We start from the raw sequence: 21,888 nt of genomic DNA on the forward strand, positions 1-21,888 counted from the left end.
GCCCCGTAGGTGACTAAAGTCTACTATTTATGATGTAATTCAAAATAACTAGGAAAAAAGAGTTCAAAATTTTCCAGCACATAAAAATGATAAATCTTGAAGAAGATAAAAATGCTAATTATCCTAGTTTTATCATCCATTTTTCATGTGTATTAAATTATACTGTGCCCATAAATATGTACAAATATTTTGTGTCAATTAAAATTGTTAGAGAATAAGGATGTTTTCATGTCGAGTCATTGGAAATAACTTTCTCTTTGTCAATTACAGAAACCAAGGATACTTTTTAAGATGTATATTCTAGAACTCTATCCCAAATATCGTGATTCAGTAGGGCTCAGGATTTTAACTACTTCTAACATACTTACGCAAGGTAACATCCAGTGTAGTGGTAAGGTCTGTTTCCCAGGTGGCTTTAGCTTGAAGGAAGTATCATGCTGGCAGGAATAAAGGTTGGTAGGAAATAAGGGAGGTATCTAAACTTTTGGTGGTATAATAAATATCTGATGGATATCTGATACTAAGTAAAATCTAGAAAGTATTAATTCTCTTCCCTCCATCACATCTCAAATAAAATAACAAATAGCTAAGCACACCCAGAGGATGCTAACTAGTCATTCACTGGTTTCATATATTTTATTTTATTTGCATGTGAATTTGCTTGTGAAAAAAGATACCTGGATTGTCTGCAAACCTATGAATGGCTTTTCCTTTCATGTGATTCAGATTTTGATTTCATTATCAATTTTTAAATTTGACTCAGGTATTGGTAAAAATTCAAATGCACCAGTACAGATACTCTTCCCATGTAACACAACAATTCAAGTCTACTAGTTTCTGATCTAAACTCTAGAAGCGTACATCACCACATTTCCTGTTTGTAACTGAACAAAGTACACACAAAAAATTTTTAAGAAATATGAGAGAGAGAGAGAAAGAGAGAGAGAGAGAAAGAGAGAGAAAGAAACCTGAGGCAGTTATAAAGCTAAGTTTTAGTTTCATGTTGCTTCTAACATAGCAGAGAAACTACTTAGAAAAAAAGTTGGTTGTGAGAATTCTGAGTTCATCCTTTTGCTTTATGGCTACCTAACAAGTTTTCTGGGGAGGAAAAAGCATGTCAGGTAAGTGGCATTTTTAATGTTTGTGTTCTATTTCTATGCCTTAAAGTTCACTTATTTAGTTTCAAAACAATTTGGAAAATAAATAACACAATTATTTTTAAATATGAGTAACTTTTAGAATAATTAGAAATTATTTTGAAATACTTTAGGGCGTGTAAGTATTTCTTCATAAAAGAAAAAAACATGAATGGTGTTTGATAACATAAAGCTTTTTGTATTTGTTAAGTTCATTAGCAGCTACGCTGTTTGAAGTCCTTGTGATTATTAAAGAATTGTTTGTTGACTGTGCATGTTCTTCTTTCATTACTTTATATATAAAGTAGCTGGGAAATAACTGTATTCTGATTCTTTAGAAATTAGGTGCTATAGTATCTTCCTGAAACTCAATTCAATTCTCAGGAGTCAATTCAACTGACTTAGCAAAAAACAGGTGAAAATCCAGCTGGTTGGGCTAGAACAAGAGTTCTGGAAAGGGCTAGACCTACACCAATTTTCTTTTATGAATCTAAGTTGCTGTCTCATTCCTCCTGTATCCCTCTTACTTTAACAAATATGTCTTTGTTGTAAAAAAAATTCACATCATGTAGAATAGAATTTTGAGATATGTAAAAGAAAAATATCATATATATTTCCCCATCACCTTAAAAATGCAAAATGCTTTGTCCCATTTTCCCCAATTTTTGTTTCTAGGCATTCCACACAGCTTGCTTTGCATAACTGAAATAATAATATAGATAAAACCATGAACCCAGCTTTTTTCAGTAACATTATAACACAGCCATTTCATTTTTGATTATAACTTCTGCCTAATCATTTTAAATAAATGCACAACATGGTCTCTATTGTGTTAATTACAATTTACTTAGTCATTCTCTTATTGCTAGATAATTATGTTTTATCCAGGGTTTTAATGTTCTAAATGACAGAAAAATGAACAACTCTATAGCTGTTTTTGTATTAAGGCTTATTTGGAGGAAAGAGCTAGAACTGCAATTACAGAATATGGTATTACGAAGTCTCACTATTACCAAATTGTCTTTCCAAGAGTGATGCCAATTCAGTCTCATTATAATTTGCTTGTCAACAGACTAGTCTCATTTCAACTATTTCATAAATTCAACATTGTTGAATACACATTAATTGACATAGTGTGGTTGAGCATTGAACATATTCTGCAGGGGTTTTTACACTGCCTAAAATTCCTGAATATGTGAGTTGCCTGATTGTATCTTTTGCCTAATTATTGTGCGGATAATAATTGAACATTAATTCATACAGAGGTAGTTATGGGGTAAAGATACCATGTGTTTTAATTTCTATGAATTTGCTTATCAGTATTTTGTTTTATGGATCTTAAAAATCAATTGATTTATAACTCACAGAAGGAAAGTAAGCTAATATATAATTTTGACATTTCTCTCCTAAGTTCATATGCTAGCAAATTACAAAAAGCTAGACTCTGTTTTGCTAGTCTCCTGCAAGAAACAGGCCCAGCAGTACCATGTGCAACTGCCATGAGCTGAGGATGATGGGGAGCTTGGGAGGGGTGATAGAAGTAATCCACTCTACATTTAGGAGAGACAGGATAAAACTAAACTTCTCCACTGCAACAATGAGATGTGCAAGATGCTATGTCATATGTCGAAAAACGAAAAACGAACTTTAAAACTTTGGGCGGGGGGGATGAGGAGGAGATGGAGGGGTGGGGGGGGGAGTGTAGTCTTGAAGATGGGAGGGCAGGGGTGGTAGGAGAAAAACAAAGGAGGAGGCAACAATGCTTGATAAGAAATGTACTCATTGCCTTGCTCATGTAATTGTAACTCCTCTGTATGGTATTTTCACAATAAAAAGCTTAAAAAAAAACAAACAAAAAACAGTTCCACGGACAACTTGCAAATATAAAGATTTTGACTTCAAAGCCTCAGAAATCATAGAAGCCAAAACAAAACAAAGACAAATTCAATATGAAAGAAAAGAAATAGATGATAAGTTTGCATATTTAAATAGGTAAAATAAAAAAGATAATAAATTTGAGCACACAGCATGGTTATTTGTAGAAAGTATATGAAATGACAAGTCCCATATTTTTCCTTTTTTTTCCCTGCCATTGTTTCTGTTGTCATGATACCATCAGTAAATATGTTGGTGTTATAATTCCTACTGTTTCTGCTATCACATAAAATCAGTATGAGCTAATGAAACTCTGAGAACAATTCCTAATTTAAACGATTCACCATTTAGTTTAGACATTTTTAAGAGGTTTCTCATGTTTTTATCCAGTTCTGTTTTCCTTTGAAAAGAGTTATACTTTTAAAATTGTTATTATAAAGGTGATATACAGTAGGGTTTCAGTTACGTAAGTCAGGTAATGAGTACATTTCTTTTTTTCTTTTGCTGGTCCTTGGACTTGAACTCGGCCTGAGTGCTGTCCCTGAGCCAATTTGTGCTCAAGGCTAGCACTCTACCACTTGAGCCACAGTGCCACTTCTGACTTTTTCTGAGTAGTTTACTGAAGATAAGAGTTTCGTGGACTTCTCTGCCTGGGTTGGCTTCCAACTACAATCCTCTGGCCTCAGCCTGAGTAGCTAGGATTATAGGCATGAGACATGGGTGCTCAGCTATGAGTTCATTTATTTTGGGGCAATGTCACCTCTTCCCTCATGCTCTCCCAGTTTTTCCCTGCAATCCTTGTTTTAGAGACTAGATAGGATTAATTTATGAATTACATTTTAAACTCAGGTGTTATTAAGTAAAAAATTGGCCAAAGACAACATTTCAGCAGTGATTTTCAAGAAAAGTCAATCTAGGAAATATAGTTGTATAAAGGTCACAACGCTGATAGGCATATGCTCACAATTTGCTTATCTCATTGGATAATTTTCCATGCATTTTGAAATGTTCATTTTATTATCTCTGTTTTGTGGTGGTACTGAGGTTTGAACTCAGTGCCTATGCTTTCTGGGTAGGTACTCTACCACTTGAGCCAGACTCCTTTTTGTGTTCATTATTTTTTAAAATAAGGTCTCAAATTTTTTCCTGGACCGACTAGGAAAGTTGTCCACCTAGATACACTTTCAAATACCTGGGATAACAGGAGTACACCCTTGTGTTCTGCTTTTATTGGCTGAGATGGGGTTCCATAGACTTTTCTAAAGCCGGCCTTGATCTGTGATCCTCTGAATCTCTGACTCCTTTGTAGCCAGCATTACAGATCAGAGGCAGAGTCACAGTAGACCTAGCACATTTAAATTAAAAAGTAAAAAAAATTGAGAAATCAAATAGAAGTTAAAATAGAACATCGTTAAGTATTTGGAGGGATGAAAGATTCACACAGCTGAGCTTTCATCAGAAAGTCTTTCCAAGGTGCCTCTCTAAGAAGAAGCAGTAAGTAGATGTATAAAAGAGTGCAACTAAATACAGATCAAAAAAAGGTTCATCTACAGTTGGCCTTTTGGTGGCATGTCAATCACAATAGGATTTCTGAATTTAAGAAATTCAAAGTATGGGCTGGGAAGGTGGCTCGGTGGTAGAGCGCTTGCCTTGCATGCCTGAGGCCCTGGGTTCCATTCCTCAGCACCACATAAGCTAAAAGAAAAAAGCCGGAAGTGGTGCTGTGGCTCAAGTGGTAGAGCGCTAGCCTTGAGCTGAAGAGCTGAGGGACAGCACCCAGGCCCAGAGTTCAGGCCTCACAACCGGAACCCCCCCCCCAAAAAAAATAAATTCAAAGTAAAGTTTTATTGCAACAGCAACAAGAATTATAACTTAGGAGAAATCTTAACTTATTCTTAAATTTTGTTTCCCCCCCTGCTTACTCCCTTCTGTGTGGTCTCTTTGGTTAGACTCAGTAGGTATTAACTTGGAGGCATCATGATGTATTAGAAAAAGGAGGCCTTCGAGCCCCAAAGATAAAGACAGGAACTCCAACCTCTCATTTTGTTTAAAAATAGTCACTGTGGAGCCAGCACTGCTCTTTTTCTTGTTTCTATCACAGCCTGTAGTGAAAACCATACCATTCACATCTCAAGTACTGTGTCTTGTAAGAGACCATTCATTTCAAGTCAATGGGCTGTGGATTTTACAGCAATCAATGTTATTTACTTGAAATCCTAGAACTACGATGAGAGGGTCCTCCTATGATAATCTCTGTTGTTCTAACACCTTTTATTGATGACAGTGCTGTGCTCATCAATGGTAGTTGAAAGTATTGGAATAGTGATGGTGTACCATGCCCCAAACCATGCGATAGTAAAAACTATTATAAAAGAAAAATGTATGAGTCCTAGCTACTCAAAAGGCTGAGATCTGAGGATTGTGGTTCAAAGCCAGGGCAGGTAGGAAAGTTCATGTGACTCATATCTCCAATTAACCACCAAAAAAAAGCCAAAAGTGGAGCTGTGACTTAAGCAATAGAAAGCTACCTTTGGGCAAATAAAGCTCAGGAACAGCACCCAGGCCCTGAGTTAAAGGCCCAGGACCACTGTGCACACATACACGCACAGGCATGTGCATACACACACACACACATCTATGATGATTGTATTATTAATCTTTTTCTTTAACCTCTTGGTACCTAAATTAAATATTCACACTCATGGAATACAAAGAGTTGTTCATATCTTTGGTATGGTATAGAAGCCAAAGGAGGCCATTAAAAGAGACTATGTACTATAAATGCATATGCTTGTCCTAGTCAATGATAGTCTGTAGATTGAAGCAAGTAAAACACTATATTTATTATTTCACTTATTAATTGTTTAAATAAAGGCTTCTGTATGAATCAAAACTGTCAGCAGAAAGCCATTATACTTGCTTAGTTGGGTTTCTTTCCAGAGTACCTGCAACTGTGAACTCTGAACATAGTACCTGCCAATTACTGCTGGTTTTCAGAAAGTCAGAGGTCTTATAATTAAATGCACCACTATTAGCCTCTGGTGGTTGAAAGCTGGAGAGAAACTTAAATCATGATTTGCCTAATGAAAATCATTCCCATTGCTTTACTAGTAATTTCTCAAGGCCTTTGGCTTTTTAGCAGATAAATAGCCAAATACAAATTGCGTGGGAATTACTTTTAAATTGGTAAAAACTATATAAATGAATGTAATTATTATTCATAGATAATGAAGTTAAATATTGCTCTTTGGGGGAAAATAGTCCCAAGTGTGCTGTGCACCTAATATTATAAGATGTACTCTATATTAAGTAGAGACCCATAGGGATATAGAGATGTTTATGCAGAAAATGGAGAATTATAGGCAAAGGGAATAGAGACAGAGAGAGAGAGAGAGAAAGAGAGAGAGAGATAGAATTTGTATATATTCTTCTGAATCTGTTTTTTCAAAATAGAGGATTTATTGTTCATAATCAAAAAAGTTTGAAAGATATCAACAATGTCGTGAAGCTTCTACATGGAAATTCTTTTACTTAAAGCTTAGATAATATTACTAAGGAAAAATTCTCAGAAAACAGAAATACTAGGTTTTACAGATTCCTAAAATCACAGCAAAGCTAGGTGCCAGTGGCTCATGCCTGTAATCCTAGCTACTCAGAAGGCTGAGGTCTGAGAATCACAGAAAGCAGGAAAAGTCCATGAGACTCTTATCTCCAATATAGCACTCAGAATAATCCAGAAGCGGTGCTGCGGATCAAATGGTAGAGCACTAGCCTTGATCACAAAGAGGCTCAGGGACAGCACCCAGGACCAGAGTTCAGCAAAAATAAAACAAAATAAAATAAAAATCACAGGGAAATTGATGGTCATGCTTACCTATACCTACTATGTCTAAACCATTTTCCAGTTAGATAATGCTTATACTTCAAAAGGTCTCCAATTGCATATGTGAAACAATTTACTATTTAAGTAAATGATGAAGCAGAGCCCTGAAAGAATGTGCAGAGTGTTTTGAATTCTTACCTTAGCATCACTGACATATTCAGGACAATTATTAGGGGTTTCCTTAAAGCTTTTAGTATAAGGTGCTTTGTAGTTTCTTAGTAGCTGAAGACAAAATTATATCTATATCTATTATAGCTATTAATGAGCTATAAGCTACTTCAATGATCTCTTTAATTGGACTGGAGAAAGTGAAACATCATTTAGAAAATAATTTTGTAAATTGATAGCATGATTCATAGTTAGATTTAGTATAATTTTAAAAATAAGGTTAGGGCTTTTGCTTCCTTGAAGTTTGATTTTTTGGAATATATTTCATTAACTCAAAGCACAACCATTTCTGTGTGTGTAACTGCTGTAGAAAATAGCAAAGTGGCAAAGATATAGAGAGATCAGGCCTTGACAAGCGGGGTGGGATCTACAGAAAACAGCAAGTGCTTCAAAAATGATTGGTGCCTGGCAGATAATTGGTAGGCAGACAACTCCCAAAAGATTGTCAACAACTCTAAAGTAGTGTTTGCTGAAAATAATTTTTGATGAGGAAAGAAAAGCATAATGTCCTCTATGTTCCAAAAATGTTTATTATCAGTCACATACTTCAGAACAACCTCTGTCATAGGTTACAGGAAAAACTAAAAGGGATGACTTTCTCTGGAAGCCATGGAGGAGAGCATTTGAGCTTAGTGTAGTATGAGGTGTAGGTTGATCAGCAGTGGACTTTAATATAGTACAAATTAACTGAACTCAGAATAAATATTAAAGCCAGTGGCAACTGAATGAATTTGGAACAGAGCCAGACTAACCTGAGAAGATGTAATGTATTAAAACTTAAAAAAATACTTTTTTATTTGCCAGTCCTGGGGCTTGAACTCAGGGTCTGGGCACTGTCCCTGAGCTTCTTTTGCTCAAGGCTAGCACTCTACCATTTCAGCCACAGCACCACTTCTGGCTCTTTCTATTTCTGTGGTACTGAGGAACTGAACCAGGGCTTCATGCATGATAGGCAAGCACTCTACCACTAAGCCACATTCCCAGCAAACAAAAACTGTTTTTAATCTTTAGAACCTTGAATAGTAAGATATTGATCAAGGTTTTTTAAGTTCTGTATAGTCTTGGATCCACTCATTTCTTTTCAAAAACATTAACCTAAAAATTAAGGCTTATGTCTAGTTTAGCTATGGAAGATTCATCATAATATTGAAACATTTGCTTATAATAATTAAAACATAGAAGCCACTTAAGTATTTAATAAGAAAGATGGCTTAAGTAAGCTGTGGAAAGTTCATACAGTAGAATGTTGCAGGGTATTGTGGTTGCAGATTTAAACCACTGTGAGAAATTACTGATAGAAGAGTAAACAATATTGCTGGCATAATTGAATCCTATACCTCTTCTTATGACGATTTCTAAATGTGGTTATGGGGAAAGAGAGAATAGTAAAATAGGTGGATTAAATATAATATATTGATGTATAATGAAACCCCTTTGTACAATTAATACAAAGTATAAAATGAATAATAGGAGAGTAAAGCAGGTTCTTTTGATGAAGTAGGTACTGGCAGAAGGGGGAAGAGTGGACAGAGAGGGTGGAGGAGGTTTTTGAAACATCGCTGGAGTACTTTATAGACACATGAAAACAGAAAATGAGGCTAGCTGAAAATTTTAAAGAAGTGGAGCAGAGAACAATGGACAGAGAAAATGGATATGAAAAGAAAAAGAAAAAGTATGTGAATTTGATCAGGGTACATTGTAGGCATATATGGAAATCATCACAATGAAGCCCGATTATAAAACTGATAAATGCTAATAAATACGTTCAAAATAAACATGGAAAAGTTTGGAAGTTGATGTTAGGAGTACTGACCCCTCCCTTTAGTCAAAATTCTGCATATAACTTTTGACTCCATCAAAATTTAATTACTTATGTCCCATTGTTGAGCAGAAGTCTTTCTGATAATATAAGCAGTCAGATAACATTTTATTTGTTTATCATATGTGTAAGAAAGTGATAATCCAGCAAAAACCACAAGAGGTCACTTTGTACTGCCATGTACTATTCACTGCAGAAGGGATTTCTTCTGTGGGGTTAGTGTCACTGAATTTTCCATTCACAGTACATGAGCTCATCACAACAGCAACAGGAAGTCATCTGGCCTTTTCATAGCAATTAAAATCAATTTACATGTCATCACACATAGTGAGTGTAGAGGAAGAGTGTGCCTAGGCCTGGTTGACTGAATAACTTGACATAATAGCTGAGATAAACTTCAGTAGAATTTATAGTGAGAGCCCTCAAATTGTCTTATTATGGGGATAAATTTAGAACTGCATTTAGATAGATCATAAATGTTTGAATGGTATATCAAAGTATATTATATACACGTATTGGAATATTGCAACAAAACCCCTTTGTACAATTAATATAAACAAATTAAGTAACAAGTAAATAAATAAAAGAATAAAAGAGCAAGAATCTCTAATAACAGATCATTCTTTTATTTCTGTACTGTGAAGAGACGAAAACTCAATCCTAGCTGACAAGGGAGCCAGTTTGTTGGTTTCCTTTAGCACAGTTACAGTTAAATTAACCAGGTGGAAGATAATATCAGTGTGGGGAAGGAGAAGACAAGAGGGTAGGGAGCCATCTGTTTCTTAACACTTGTCTTAAATATTCTCAATCTACCATTTGATACAACAATTCTATTCTTAGGAACTTCATGAATAGATAAAGCTGAGCATGAAGTATCCAGTAGTGTTTTCTGCATTATTACTTTTTAAAAAAAATTAGCGTGTCTATTTTAGACAAATGGCTAGAATTATTATAACAACTCTGTAAAGCTCTAGGCAGCCATTAAAATAATGTACTAACATAATAAAGAATCCCCCAATACACTAAGTTCAATAATAAGAATGCCTCATTTAATGAGAGAATTGGGACTGGACATGAAGAATTATGATCTCTGTTTCAGTTATTTTCAAGCTATTTGCCCCCTGCAATCCGACTTATGTGTTTAACATCTATGTCCCAACTTAGATGTTCTTGATGTTTTGAGAGCAAAGGTTTTGCTTCTGTTTCCTTTTTTTTCAAATCTTTAATTTTCTAGTATAGGACATAAATCTGATCCAGGTTGTTATTATATATTGGTTGAATATATGAAGATACAATATTGGATTACTAGTTACTTTTCTGGGGTCAGCATATAATGTGGTCATATGATGATAGGGGTACTAAGGTATCTGTAATCAAGATAATATCTCAGTAATCACATTTCTGTAGAAATAACTGAATTGTCAAGTTCAACTAACAGATAAAAGCCCATAAGCTCCTTTTTATGTTTCTGAAATGAAACTAGAGAGGCCTTGGGGGAAAAAGAAGCAATATGAATTCTGTTGTCCATTAATGGAGCTATAAATATATCAGAAAAACTCTTTGTGATCAGTACTAAGAAATTGTGTTACTGTGATTCACACTATTAGGATCAGTGGAAGGGAACTGGTAGTTTTCTGCAAATAAGGAAATTACATATAATTTTGGACTAAAAATGAGGTGAATGGGAAAGTGTAGTAAAACACGAGTCTTGATAATAAGAATTCTTTTTAAACTTTTGAACTATTTTTGTATTCACCACTGGCCATATTTTATTACCCAGACTGAATTAATTTTCATTTTATCAACACCAAAAATGTAAAACCAAAACCACCAAACAAACAAAAAAAACCTCTTGCTACCTTTTGCCTGTACTAAATTTAAGGACATCACCAACACTTACTTTGAAATTTTCAAGACACCTTTGTTTGTCAATGTTAATAAATTTTCCCAGAGCCTTTTGTCCATCATTATAAATAATTTCAATGGTTTTGTGACCAAAACTAATATGGCATCATTAATATATCATAGGGGTGTCTATTATTGTTTGCAGGAAACTCTGGATGCCCCTTCTTTTTCTGGGGACTTTTAGCCCTCTTGGGATTGGCTCTGATTATATCACTGACCTTCAATATTTCCCACTACATAGAAAAGCAGCGACAAGGTAAGGCATTTTGACAAATAGTTATGTAGTACCTGCTTGGGTGGGTACTATAAAGTCATTGGAAAAATCTACTGAAGTAGACAATTTTATAAATGTCCTATAAAAGGTTACTTTTTTGTCTATAGAAATCTATTTGGTGCTTTCTTTTTATTCTGAAACTTCTCTGAATTAGAAAATATCCCCCAAATTCAGCTTTAACTCTGACTTAGGGTACATATTCAGAAGGGATCATCCTTCCCCAACTGAACTAACCATAAAATCACAATCTATGTTGGAGTACCTATCGACATGAAGGTTCTCCCTTGCTACATGGTAAGAACAGTGAAGAGCAGCTCCTCAAGGCTCCACTCAAACTACTCAACTTTCTCAGGACCATCTGTACTGTCACAGGCTGGAGCAGCGTAGAAGAAGCCTGGAAAAGCAATAGACAATTGGTGTGAGCTCTACTTTGAAGGCCTTGTAGAATTCCGCTGTAAAACCATCTGGTCCTGGGCTTTTCTTAGACGGGAGGTCTCTTATTGCTGTTTCTATTTCAATGTTTGATATGGGCCTGTTAAGATGGTTTAACTCATCTTGGTTTAGTTTCGGCATGTCAATTTTTGCTAGTTTAGAGAAGTATTCCCTTATAATGTTCTGAATCTTGGTTGTTTCTGTGGTGATGTTTCCATTCTCATCTTTGAGTTTATTTGGGTGTGTTCTCTTCTTTTTCTGATAAGATTTGCTAAGGGTCTGTCAATTTTGTTATTTTTTCGAAGAACCAACACTTTGTTTTGTTGATTCTATGTTTTTTTTGGATTCTAATTCGTTTAATTCTGATTTAATTTTAATTATTTCTTTCTGTCTACTGGATTGGGGTTTATCTTGCTGCTCTTTTTCAAGGAGGTTCAGATGTCTCATTAAATTTTTTGGTTTCAGATCTCTCCAATTTGTTGATGTAGGAACTCAGAGCTATAAACTTCCTCTGAGTACTGCCTTTGCTGTGCCCAAAGGAGCTGGTAATTTGTGTGCTCATTTTTGTTGAATAGCATGAAATTTGAATTTCTTTTCTAATCTCTTCAGTGACCCACTCATGATTCAGCAGTGTGTTGTTCAGCCTCCATGTGATGCCGGACTTTCTTTGGTGGCTTTTGGTGTTGAGTTCTAATTTTATTCCCTTGTGGTCTGAAAGAATGCAAGGTATAACTTCAATGTTTCTGAATTTGGACAAGTTTGCTTTGTGGCCTAAAATGTGGTCTATTTTGGAAAATGTTCCATGTGCTGCTGAGAAAAACATGTATTCTGCTGCTGCTGGGTGAAATATTTGGTAGATGTCTATTAAATCTAGTTGATCTATGCAGTTGTTTAGATCTGTGGTTTCCCTGTTGAGTTTTTGCAGAGTTGATCTATCTAGTGGGGAAAGTGGTATGTTAAAGTCCCCAACAATTAATGTCTTTGGATCTATGTGGGATTTGAGGGAAAGTAGTGTTTCTTGGATGAATTTGGGTGCTCTGTTGTTTGGCGAATAGATATTTAGAATTGTAATATCCTCCTGAAGGAGAGATCCTTTAATTAGTATGTAGCTACCTTCTTTATCTCTTCTTAATTTGAAGTCTATTTTATCTGATATCAGGATTGCAACTTCTGCCTGTTTATGGGGGCCTCAGTAGATGAATGGATCAAGAAAATATTGTATATATACACAATGGAATTCTATGCCTCCATCAGAAAGAATGGAAAGGTTTGGAAAAAATTATATTAAGTGAAGTAAGCCAGGCCCAAAGAAACATAGGTTCCCATGGTTTCCCTTATTTGCAATAACTAGTATATGTCTGAATCAAGCAGAAAAGATCAGATAAGTTGATGTTAGGGAAATGAACCCTAAGATATGTATTCAAATGCTTTTTTTCTTTCATGCGATTGTTTCTAGCACATTTAAAAGATTATTTCTTTGTTGCTTTGTATGTCCCTCCCCCACAGTATAACCAACCCCTGCTTTCACTGTATTTGATGTTGGTATAATTTGTGGAGGGGAAGGGAAAAAAACAAATCGTTTAACTAGAGATAAGGTGGATCCATCGCAACAATGAGATATACAAGTGGTAATGTCGAAAACGAACTTTACAACATTGGTGGGGGGAGAGGAGGATGGGGTGTGAGGGCGGGGGAAGGATGAGAAGGGATGGGAAGGGGAAACAAAGGAGGAGGCTACAATGCTTGATAAGAAATGTACTCATTATCTTGCCCATATAATTGTAACCCTCTGTACAGTATTTTCACAATAAAAAAAAGAAAAAGAAAAGAAAAGCAATAGACAACTAGAACACTTGTGAACTAACACTCCCAGGGTATAGGAAGAAAGACCAGGAAGACTGATACTGCCAACTTTTCCCCTTCAATAGAATAGACAGAAATTGGCCTTTATCAGAAGGTGCCATGATTCCAAGTGTGTGCAATGCATCAGCTGACCCAGCCTTTACATGCAGTTAGCCTCTAATGAATTCACAATGTTACATAATGTTTGCAGTGTGAGTCTGAGTGTCTAACTTAAACTTGCTCTAGAAAATTTGACCAATGTCAAATGAGCCTACAGAGTCATTTCCAAGCCCTGGAAATCACATAGAATTATTTTTTTTTCATTTTTCATTCTTTTTATTTATTGTGAAAATACTGTACAGAAGGGTTACAATTACATGGGCAAGATAATGAGTATATTTCTTATCAAGCATTGTAGCCTCCTCCTTTGTTTCCCCTTCCCATCCCTTCCCATCCTATCCTCCCCGTCCCCGCCCCCCCCCAATCCATTGCAACAATGAGATGTACAAGTCGTTATGTCCTAATTGAACTTTACAACTTTGGTATTTGGGGGGGAGGAGGATAGAATTACTTAGATTCAGGTACAGACTCCAAGTAACCCTATCAACACAGTGAAGATCAGGCTCAGTCTAAGGTTACTTACCTGCTGCTTCTGTCACAGAAGTACTTGGCAATATGAATCTTACACACCTCAATGGCACAGGTTTTACAGTGCTCAATTTTGGTAATTTGTATGTTGGCATGTTAAGTATTTACAGCCATACCATATTGTCCCTATACAGAGAAATGTAGTACTTTTTTGTTATTTTTAGGTTGGATTTCATACTTGTTTTACACTTGTTCCAGCCCCTCTTTCCCCGGCATGCCACCCCTTGTTACACTGCCTTAAAAGTAATGTGGTGAGAAAAGGAAACATTTTAAAATTGTGATATAGTTCTTCAACTCTTTCTCAATTATCTCAAATTTTTTAAAAACAGCACAACTTTTGAAGCCATCTTGGTGTAAGTTAGTATTCTGCTTTTAATATTCAACTAGCAGATCATGTACTTAGGCCATAGGGTTCTTCTAATGTACACACACACACACACACACACAGACCTACATACATCTGTTTTAGTGTACTAATATTTGTAGGTTGCATATTGATATTTGTTTGTTGGCCTGGTATAAGTCACATGACCATATCTAGTGCCCCTGGTACTTCCTTCCCTCTTTCCACAAATGATTACTTAAGGGTACTTATGGCCTTATGTTATTCTCCCAGTATTTCCTCATTTTTTTTGGGTGGGGGGAGGGGGTCCGGTCGTGAGGCCTGAACTCTGGGCCTGGGCACTGTCCCTCAGCTCTTCAGCTCAAGGCTAGCGCTCTACCACTTGAGCCACAGCGCCACTTCCGGCTTTTTTCTTTTTGCTTATGTGATGCTGAGGAATCGAACCCAGGACCTCAGGCATGCAAGGCAAGCGCTCTACCACTGAGCCACCTTCCCAGCCCTTCCCTCATTTTTGTGAATAGCAGTTCTTCTGGCTCTGTGGTTGCTCCTACCTTCTGGTCCTCTGCAGCTCTTGCTTCATTTCCTGTCCCTACCTCTATATTAGTTAACAAATCTGTACAATAACTAAGTTTTAGCAGTAACTGTGTTTGTGTAAATCATATTCAAGTCCATTTTGACCTTCTGTAGTTTTCTATGAAATTTGAGCAAAGCTTTAGCTGATCACAGGGATGTAAGCGGCCATGAATCCCCTCTGGTGGATCCCACTAACCCAGATCTTGTCCTTTGTAAATTAACACACCCCAAATTAACTCTGGTTTATCAATGCTCCACCAATATTTTTGTTCTCTTCCTACTTTCCTGTTTTTCATCTGCCCCAACCCCTCTTGATAACCTCTTCATGTTCAAGTAATAAACTGCACCATCCTTTCTACTTAATATGAATAAAAAGTACTATTGTTCTTATCCGGAGATTCCAGGTAGATTTGGGATTAGCCGTTCATTTCCTTCTGGCCTTGAGGTCTCCCTCTGCTCTGTTTCTCCTACACAGAGCGACTAGCAGAGATTCTGTTAATCAGCCAGCTTTACTACCATTTGGTCTGTGAATGCACTGCTCCTGCACATGGCCTCACAGAACTTTCTGTTTACATCATTGTGCTACTCTTGTGGCTAAGAAACTTGCAAGGTATGACTCCACCTTGGCCAACAGCCAGTGAATACGTTTTGTTACTGTATTAAATAGCTTACAAATGAAAATCTCCATCTAGCAGCAATGTAGTATCTATCCATTAAATCAGATAGACAAGATAAGCCCTTTCTTGATGTTTTCTGTAGCGCAAAGTAGAGGCTTTGAAATGTATTTTCCTCTTCCTTCCCAAATACACCTTTTATTTCTATGTGATTCTTTGTTCAAATCTGTTCTTTGGGAGGATTATATCTAGTTCTTTTTCTGATAGAGATGGATTTGCTGTTTCCTCCTTTAAATCCAGAGAATATTATTTATCTAACTCTTCTGCTCTGATATAAGGATAAAGGAGTACATGATTTTGTACATATATCAAAGTCCTATTGGGATAGCCCCTATTCACCAGAAAACGATGACATATTTTCTCCGATTTTGCATGGAACATGAATCTGAAAGATTCTATTATGGAGTTTAAGTTATAGACTGTTATTTCTTGCTACAATGTACTGTGCACAGATGGGTGAAAGCATAAAAGGTGAAAGCATAAAAGCAAATGCATCACATCCTCCCTGCTATCAACCTGACCACAAGTTTTGCACTGAATCACAGGTCAGGATAAGGAAAACTCACCTAGCTCCTCCTACACACACCATCTTGCACACTCGGCTGCTTTGTAGTACAGGCTTTTTTTGTATAGACTTTTTATTGTAAAGATACTGTACAGATGGGTTACAGTTACATGAGTAAGGTACAATTCCTATTGAGCATTGTTACCTCCTCCTTTGTTTTTCTCCTACTATCCCTTCCCTCCCCACCTCCCAAACTCCTCTTTCCCCCCACCCCAAGGTTGTAAAGTTCGTTTTCAACATAGTGTCTTGTACATCTCATTGATACAATGGAACAACCTGTATCTTTATTTCAGCTTTTTGTTACTTCCCTTCTCCTCCCCAAATTAGAAAAATGCATATACAAGATGCAGGGCACTGGAATCAAATACAGTGAAAACAGGGGTTGTACCATGGGGGAAGAACATACAAAAGAAACAAAAAAATCACATTGTACATTATAAATACATTAGAAACAACAGCAAGAAAGATAAAACCTCTTTTGTCCCTATCTTGGGGTTCATTTCTCTTAGCATCATCTTATATGGTCATATGTACATAGCTTTTGACCTTTTCTGTTTGTCCTAGACATATACTAGTTATACAGCACAGGCTTTTAAATTTTGTTAGTATCATTGAAATAACTAGGCAGTATTGAAATATGCCACTTATTTTTATATAAACGTCCAAACCCTCATGACAAAGCAAGCTTTTTTCAGGAGCCTGAGATTGTTGCCCTTCATTCTTAGCTCTAACCTCTGAACTTTTCATTACTACTCCCATCTAAAGAGATCAGTCTATTAACCTTCATACAAGAACTGTAAAACTGAAATCACCCACGCACTGATGGCCCAGCTCCAGATTACACATTTAAAAATTCTAAGAATAGCATGGAATATGGTGCCCTTGAACTTTTTAAGTCCCCTTTCAATATAGTTACTCTTAATGGAATAATGTCCTTTACCCATTACTTACCTTTTCCCACTATATTTTAGGCCCCTTCTTTCTATCTGAGCATAGTGTACATATATGTATCCTTTATACTGCTGTTTTTATTGCATTTTGTGCACAAAGCTTTGTGGTCTTTCCCTCCTCCTGTTTGTTGGTCTTGTATCCAGCTATTCTCTATTTCCCTATTCTCTATTTCAGAGTTATTCTTTTATGTTATATGAGCACTCTTTTTTAATATATATTTTTATGAACACTCTTTCTAGGCACAAACCTTCAATGTTTCAAGCACTTTTACTTGAAATGTCCATATTATCTTTTCAAAATATCAGTCAGGTTGGGAAAATGTTTTTATTCCATATCTATTATGTCTTCTAGTTTGAAGCAATGTCATAATTTGTTCTTGTTTCCAGTCTTCTTTTAATTAGCATCTATTTCTTTTACAAGGTTGTTTCATCATACGATTTATGGATCTTCCTCTTCTCTATTTGCCCACCTCTCTCCTATCACTACATTCTGTAGAATTCTCAGCAATATATGCCAAAGCTTCCCTTAATTTGTATGTTTATATATCTTTCAGATAAAAATTATGGCTACTCTGATGGCTTCATTCCAAGGTATGTTAAAGTCAAATCAGATCTTATAAAATCCAACAAATAATGGAGAACAACAAATGCTATATTGCTTATAGCATTGGCTCAGGATGTTGCATTTTTGTTCAAATCAAATAAACTTTTACTCTCATCTGAAGAAAAAAACTATACTATTATTATTCACCTTTCTTGTTAATATATCCCAAGTCAAACAAAGGATTAGGTGAAGATAAAATGAGATACTAACCAGGCATATAGAATTAGGGTAGAATTCTCATTTCAGAAGTAGGTATCCAAGATTGTGATTCAGATTGGAAGTTTAAAAATGAAATCTAAAGCCGGACGCCAATGGCTCACACCTAGCTACTTAGGAGGCTGAGATCTGAGGATCCTGGTTCTAAGCCAGCTGGGGCAAGAAAGTCCGTGAGACTCTTATCTCCAATAAACCACTCAGAAAACCAGAAGTGGTACAGTGGCTCAAGTGGTAGAGCGCTAGCCTTGAGCTGAAGAGCTGAGGGACAGCATTCAAGCCCAGAGTTCACGACCTACAAAAAAATCTATTTTTATATAAAATTGGACTGTACATCAGAATCTACAGGAGAAAATAAAATCTACTAGTACCTCACAAAATTTGAGATACACTGCCATGTGTAGTGGTAAATATCTGTAATCTGGGCAGAATAAGCCATCCATATCACAAATTTAAGACCAGATTGGGTTCCATAATGAGTCCAGCTTTGGCTACACAGGGAAACTGACTCAGAAAACAATGTACACATTGTGTATACACACACACATAACAATTTTTTGTGATTGCCATTCAATAGGGAAATGTGATGAATCAATACTCTAAAATAACATTTTAGTTATGGATTCTCTTTAATACAATCAATCTACATGATACTTTGATTCCTTTCTTCTTTTCTATTTTTGTGGTGCTAGAGAGTTAACTCAGGGTCTCAAACATACTAGTCAAGTGCTTTGCCACTGAACTAATCTTTAGCCTTATGATATTTTACTACGAGAAGTTTAAAATAATTTTGGGAGTTTTTTTGTTATGCATCATAGGAAAGTAGTGTTAGTTTGGGATGGTATGTTCTGACCCAGATGTGTACATTCTACTGGGGATTCTATTTTAGAAATAAAAAAAATCAAAATAAAAGGAATTTCCAAGGAAATAGAAGAGGCAATCCAAAAATTCATATGGAACAATAAAAGACCCCGAATAGCAAAAACGCTCCTCAACGGAAAGAACACTGCTGGAGGAATATCAATACCAAATTTCAAACTCTACTACAAAGCCATAGTAATCAAAACAGCTTGGTACTGGCATAAGAACAGACCTCAGGACCAATGGAATAGAATTGAAAACCCAGAAATGAATCTACAGACCTATAGCCATCTAATCTTCGATAAGGGAGCTAAAACAATAGAATGGAAGAAAGACAGCCTCTTCAGCAAATGGTGCTGGCAAAATTGGTTAACTAGCCGGGCGCTGGTGGCTCACGCCTGTAATCCTAGCTACTCAGGAGGCTGAGATCTGAGAATCGCGGTTCAAAGCCAGCCCGGGCAGGAGAGACCGTGAGACTCCTATCTCCAATAAACCACCAGAAAACCGGAAGTGGCACTGTAGCTCAAGTGGTAGAGCGCTTGCCTTGAGCTGAAGAGCTGAAGGACAGCGCCCAGGCCCAGAGTTCAAGCCCCACAACCGAGAAAAAAAAAATTGGTTAACTACTTGTAGAAAACTAAAGCTAGATCCTTATATATCACCCTGCACCAAAATCAACTCCAAATGGATCAAAGACCTCCAAGTCAAAGCAGACACTCTGAAAACATTACAGGATGGAATAGGAGAAACCCTAGGTCTCCTTGGCTCAGGCCGAAATTTTCTGAATAGAGACCCGGAAACACAACAAATCAAAGAAAGGTTGGACAAGTGGGATTGCATGAAGTTGCAGAGCTTCTGCATGGCAAAGGACATAGCTAGTAAGATCAATAGAAAGCCCACGGATTGGGAGAAGATCTTTACTAGTCATACAACAGACAAGGGTCTCATATCTAAAATATACTTGGAACTCAAAATATTAAATCCCCAACAACAAATCCTCAAAGAAACAACTGCCCAATAAATAAGTGGGCTAAAGACTTAAAGAGAAACTTCTCTGAAGAAGAAAGAAGGATGGCCAATAGACACATGAAGAAATGCTCAACCTCCCTAGCCATAAAAGAAATGCAAATCAAAACAACATTGAGATACCACCTCACTCCAGTTAGAATGGCAAAAATCAAGAACTCTAACAACAACAGATGCTGGAGGGGATGTGGACAGAAAGGAACCTTACTTCATTGTTGGTGGGAATGTAAACTTGTTCAACCACTTTGGAAAGCAGTATGGAGGTTCCTCAAAAGACTTCACATAGAGCTCCCCTATGACCCAGCAATCCCACTTTTGGGCATTTACCCAAATGTTTACAAACAAGACCACACTAAAGCTACCAACACAACTATGTTTATTGCAACATTATTACCATAGCTAAGATATGGAACCAACCCAGATGCCCCTCAGTAGATGAATGGATCAAGAAAATGTGGTATATATACACAATGGAATTCTATGCCTCCATCAGAAAGAATGACATTGCCCCATTTGTTAGGAAATGGAAAGACTTGGAAAGAATTATATTAAGTGAAGTAAGCCAGGCCCAAAGAAACATAGGTCCCATGGTTTCCTTATTTGCAATATCTAGTATGTGTATGAGTCAAACGGAAAAGGTCAGATAACATGATGTTAGGAAAATGAACCCTTAGGTATGTATTTTAATGTTTTTTTCATGCATTTGTTTCTAACGCATTTATAAGATTATCTCCTTGTTGCTTTGTATGTCCCTTCCCCACAGTATAACCCCTGCTTTCACTATATTTGATGTCAGTATAACTTGTGGAGGAGAAGGGGAAAAACCAGTTGTTTAAGGATACAGGTGGACCTGTTGCAACAATGAGAAGTACAAGTTGTCATGTCGAAAAGAGCTTTAAAACGTTGGTGGAGGGGGGAGGATTGGGTAGGGGGATGGGGGGGAGGCTGGGAAGGGATGTGAAGGGTAAACAAAGGAGGAGGCTGCAATGCTTGATAAGAAGTGTATGTATTATCCTGCCCATGTAATTGTAACCCCTCTGTACAGTATGTTCACAAAAATAAAATAAAAAAGAAACAAAAGGAATTTCCTAGAGACTTCTTCAGGATGGTAAGGCTGAAAGATCTTTGCAAAACAAAGGTCATTTCTAATTGGATAAGGTAAGCCTATCTCACCTGTAAATGATCTTTTAAAAATTATTTTCTATGCCAGGTGCTGGTGGCTCATAGCTGTAATCCTAGATACTCAGGAGGCTGAGATCTGAGGACTGAGGTTCAATACCAACAGGAGCTGGTATTGATTAAACATCACAACCTTGAAGTGGAGCTATGGCTCAAGTGGCTGAGAACTAGCTTTGAGCAAAAAAGCTCAGAGACAGTATCCATGCCTTGAGTTCAAGCTCCAGGACTGGCATACACAAAAAAGGCTTCTATATTACAGAACCTCTAGCAGATTCAGGATCTAGGCTGCAGATAGATGCCTTCACTCACAAGATTATTGATTGTGTGGCTATTCTTAACTTTGAACTCATTAGCTTGTTACAATTCAAATCACTTAAATTCTTTAGCCTGACATATCCTTTTTGACATGAACTAATACTTGTTCATATTATAATCTCTTGTTTGTTCCAAGAAATAAGACAAAGAAAAACCTGTATAGCTACACAACAGAAGGTAATATATTCAATGATTGATTTGATACTTGCCATTTGAAGGGCAATTAAGATGTAAATCACCCTCTGTATGGTGGCATACACCTGTAATAGCAACACCCAGAAGGCTGAAGCAGGAAGACCATAAGGTGAAGGCTAGCCCGAGAGAGTGAGAACCTATCTGAAAAAAGAAAAAAAATATATATAATAGAAGTCTTATAATTTCATCATTTAGTAAATATCTGGTTGATGATTTGGGTATTAGGATGAAAGATATTGAACAAGAAAATTGGCCAAGTGCTGGGAAGGTGGCTCAATGGTAGAGTGCTTGCCTTGCATGCCTGAGGCCCTGGGTTCCATTCCTCAGTACCACATAAGCAAAAAGAAAAAAGCCGGAAGTGGCGCTGTGGCTCAAGTGGTAGAGCACTAGCCTTGAGCTGAAGAGCTGAGG

The 21,888-nt window shown here is 36.7% G+C and overlaps 1 protein-coding gene across 1 annotated transcript in view; it reads left to right on the forward strand.

Moving 5' to 3' along the window:
* Positions 1 to 960: 960 nt before the first annotated feature.
* LOC105994894 (T-cell receptor-associated transmembrane adapter 1) overlaps positions 961 to 21,888 on the forward strand; it is a 31,276-nt gene continuing 10,348 nt past the window's right edge. Inside the window, exons 1-3 of the mRNA XM_013028528.1 lie at positions 961 to 1,121; positions 10,932 to 11,042; positions 17,642 to 17,678. Of these exons, the coding sequence (XP_012883982.1) occupies positions 1,115 to 1,121; positions 10,932 to 11,042; positions 17,642 to 17,678 (155 nt within the window). The 5' untranslated portion in view covers positions 961 to 1,114. The remainder of the gene's footprint in view (positions 1,122 to 10,931; positions 11,043 to 17,641; positions 17,679 to 21,888) is intronic.

This window comes from Dipodomys ordii, unplaced genomic scaffold (genome assembly GCF_000151885.1).
Source record: "Dipodomys ordii isolate 6190 unplaced genomic scaffold, Dord_2.0 Scaffold111, whole genome shotgun sequence".
NCBI lineage: Eukaryota > Metazoa > Chordata > Mammalia > Rodentia > Heteromyidae > Dipodomys > Dipodomys ordii.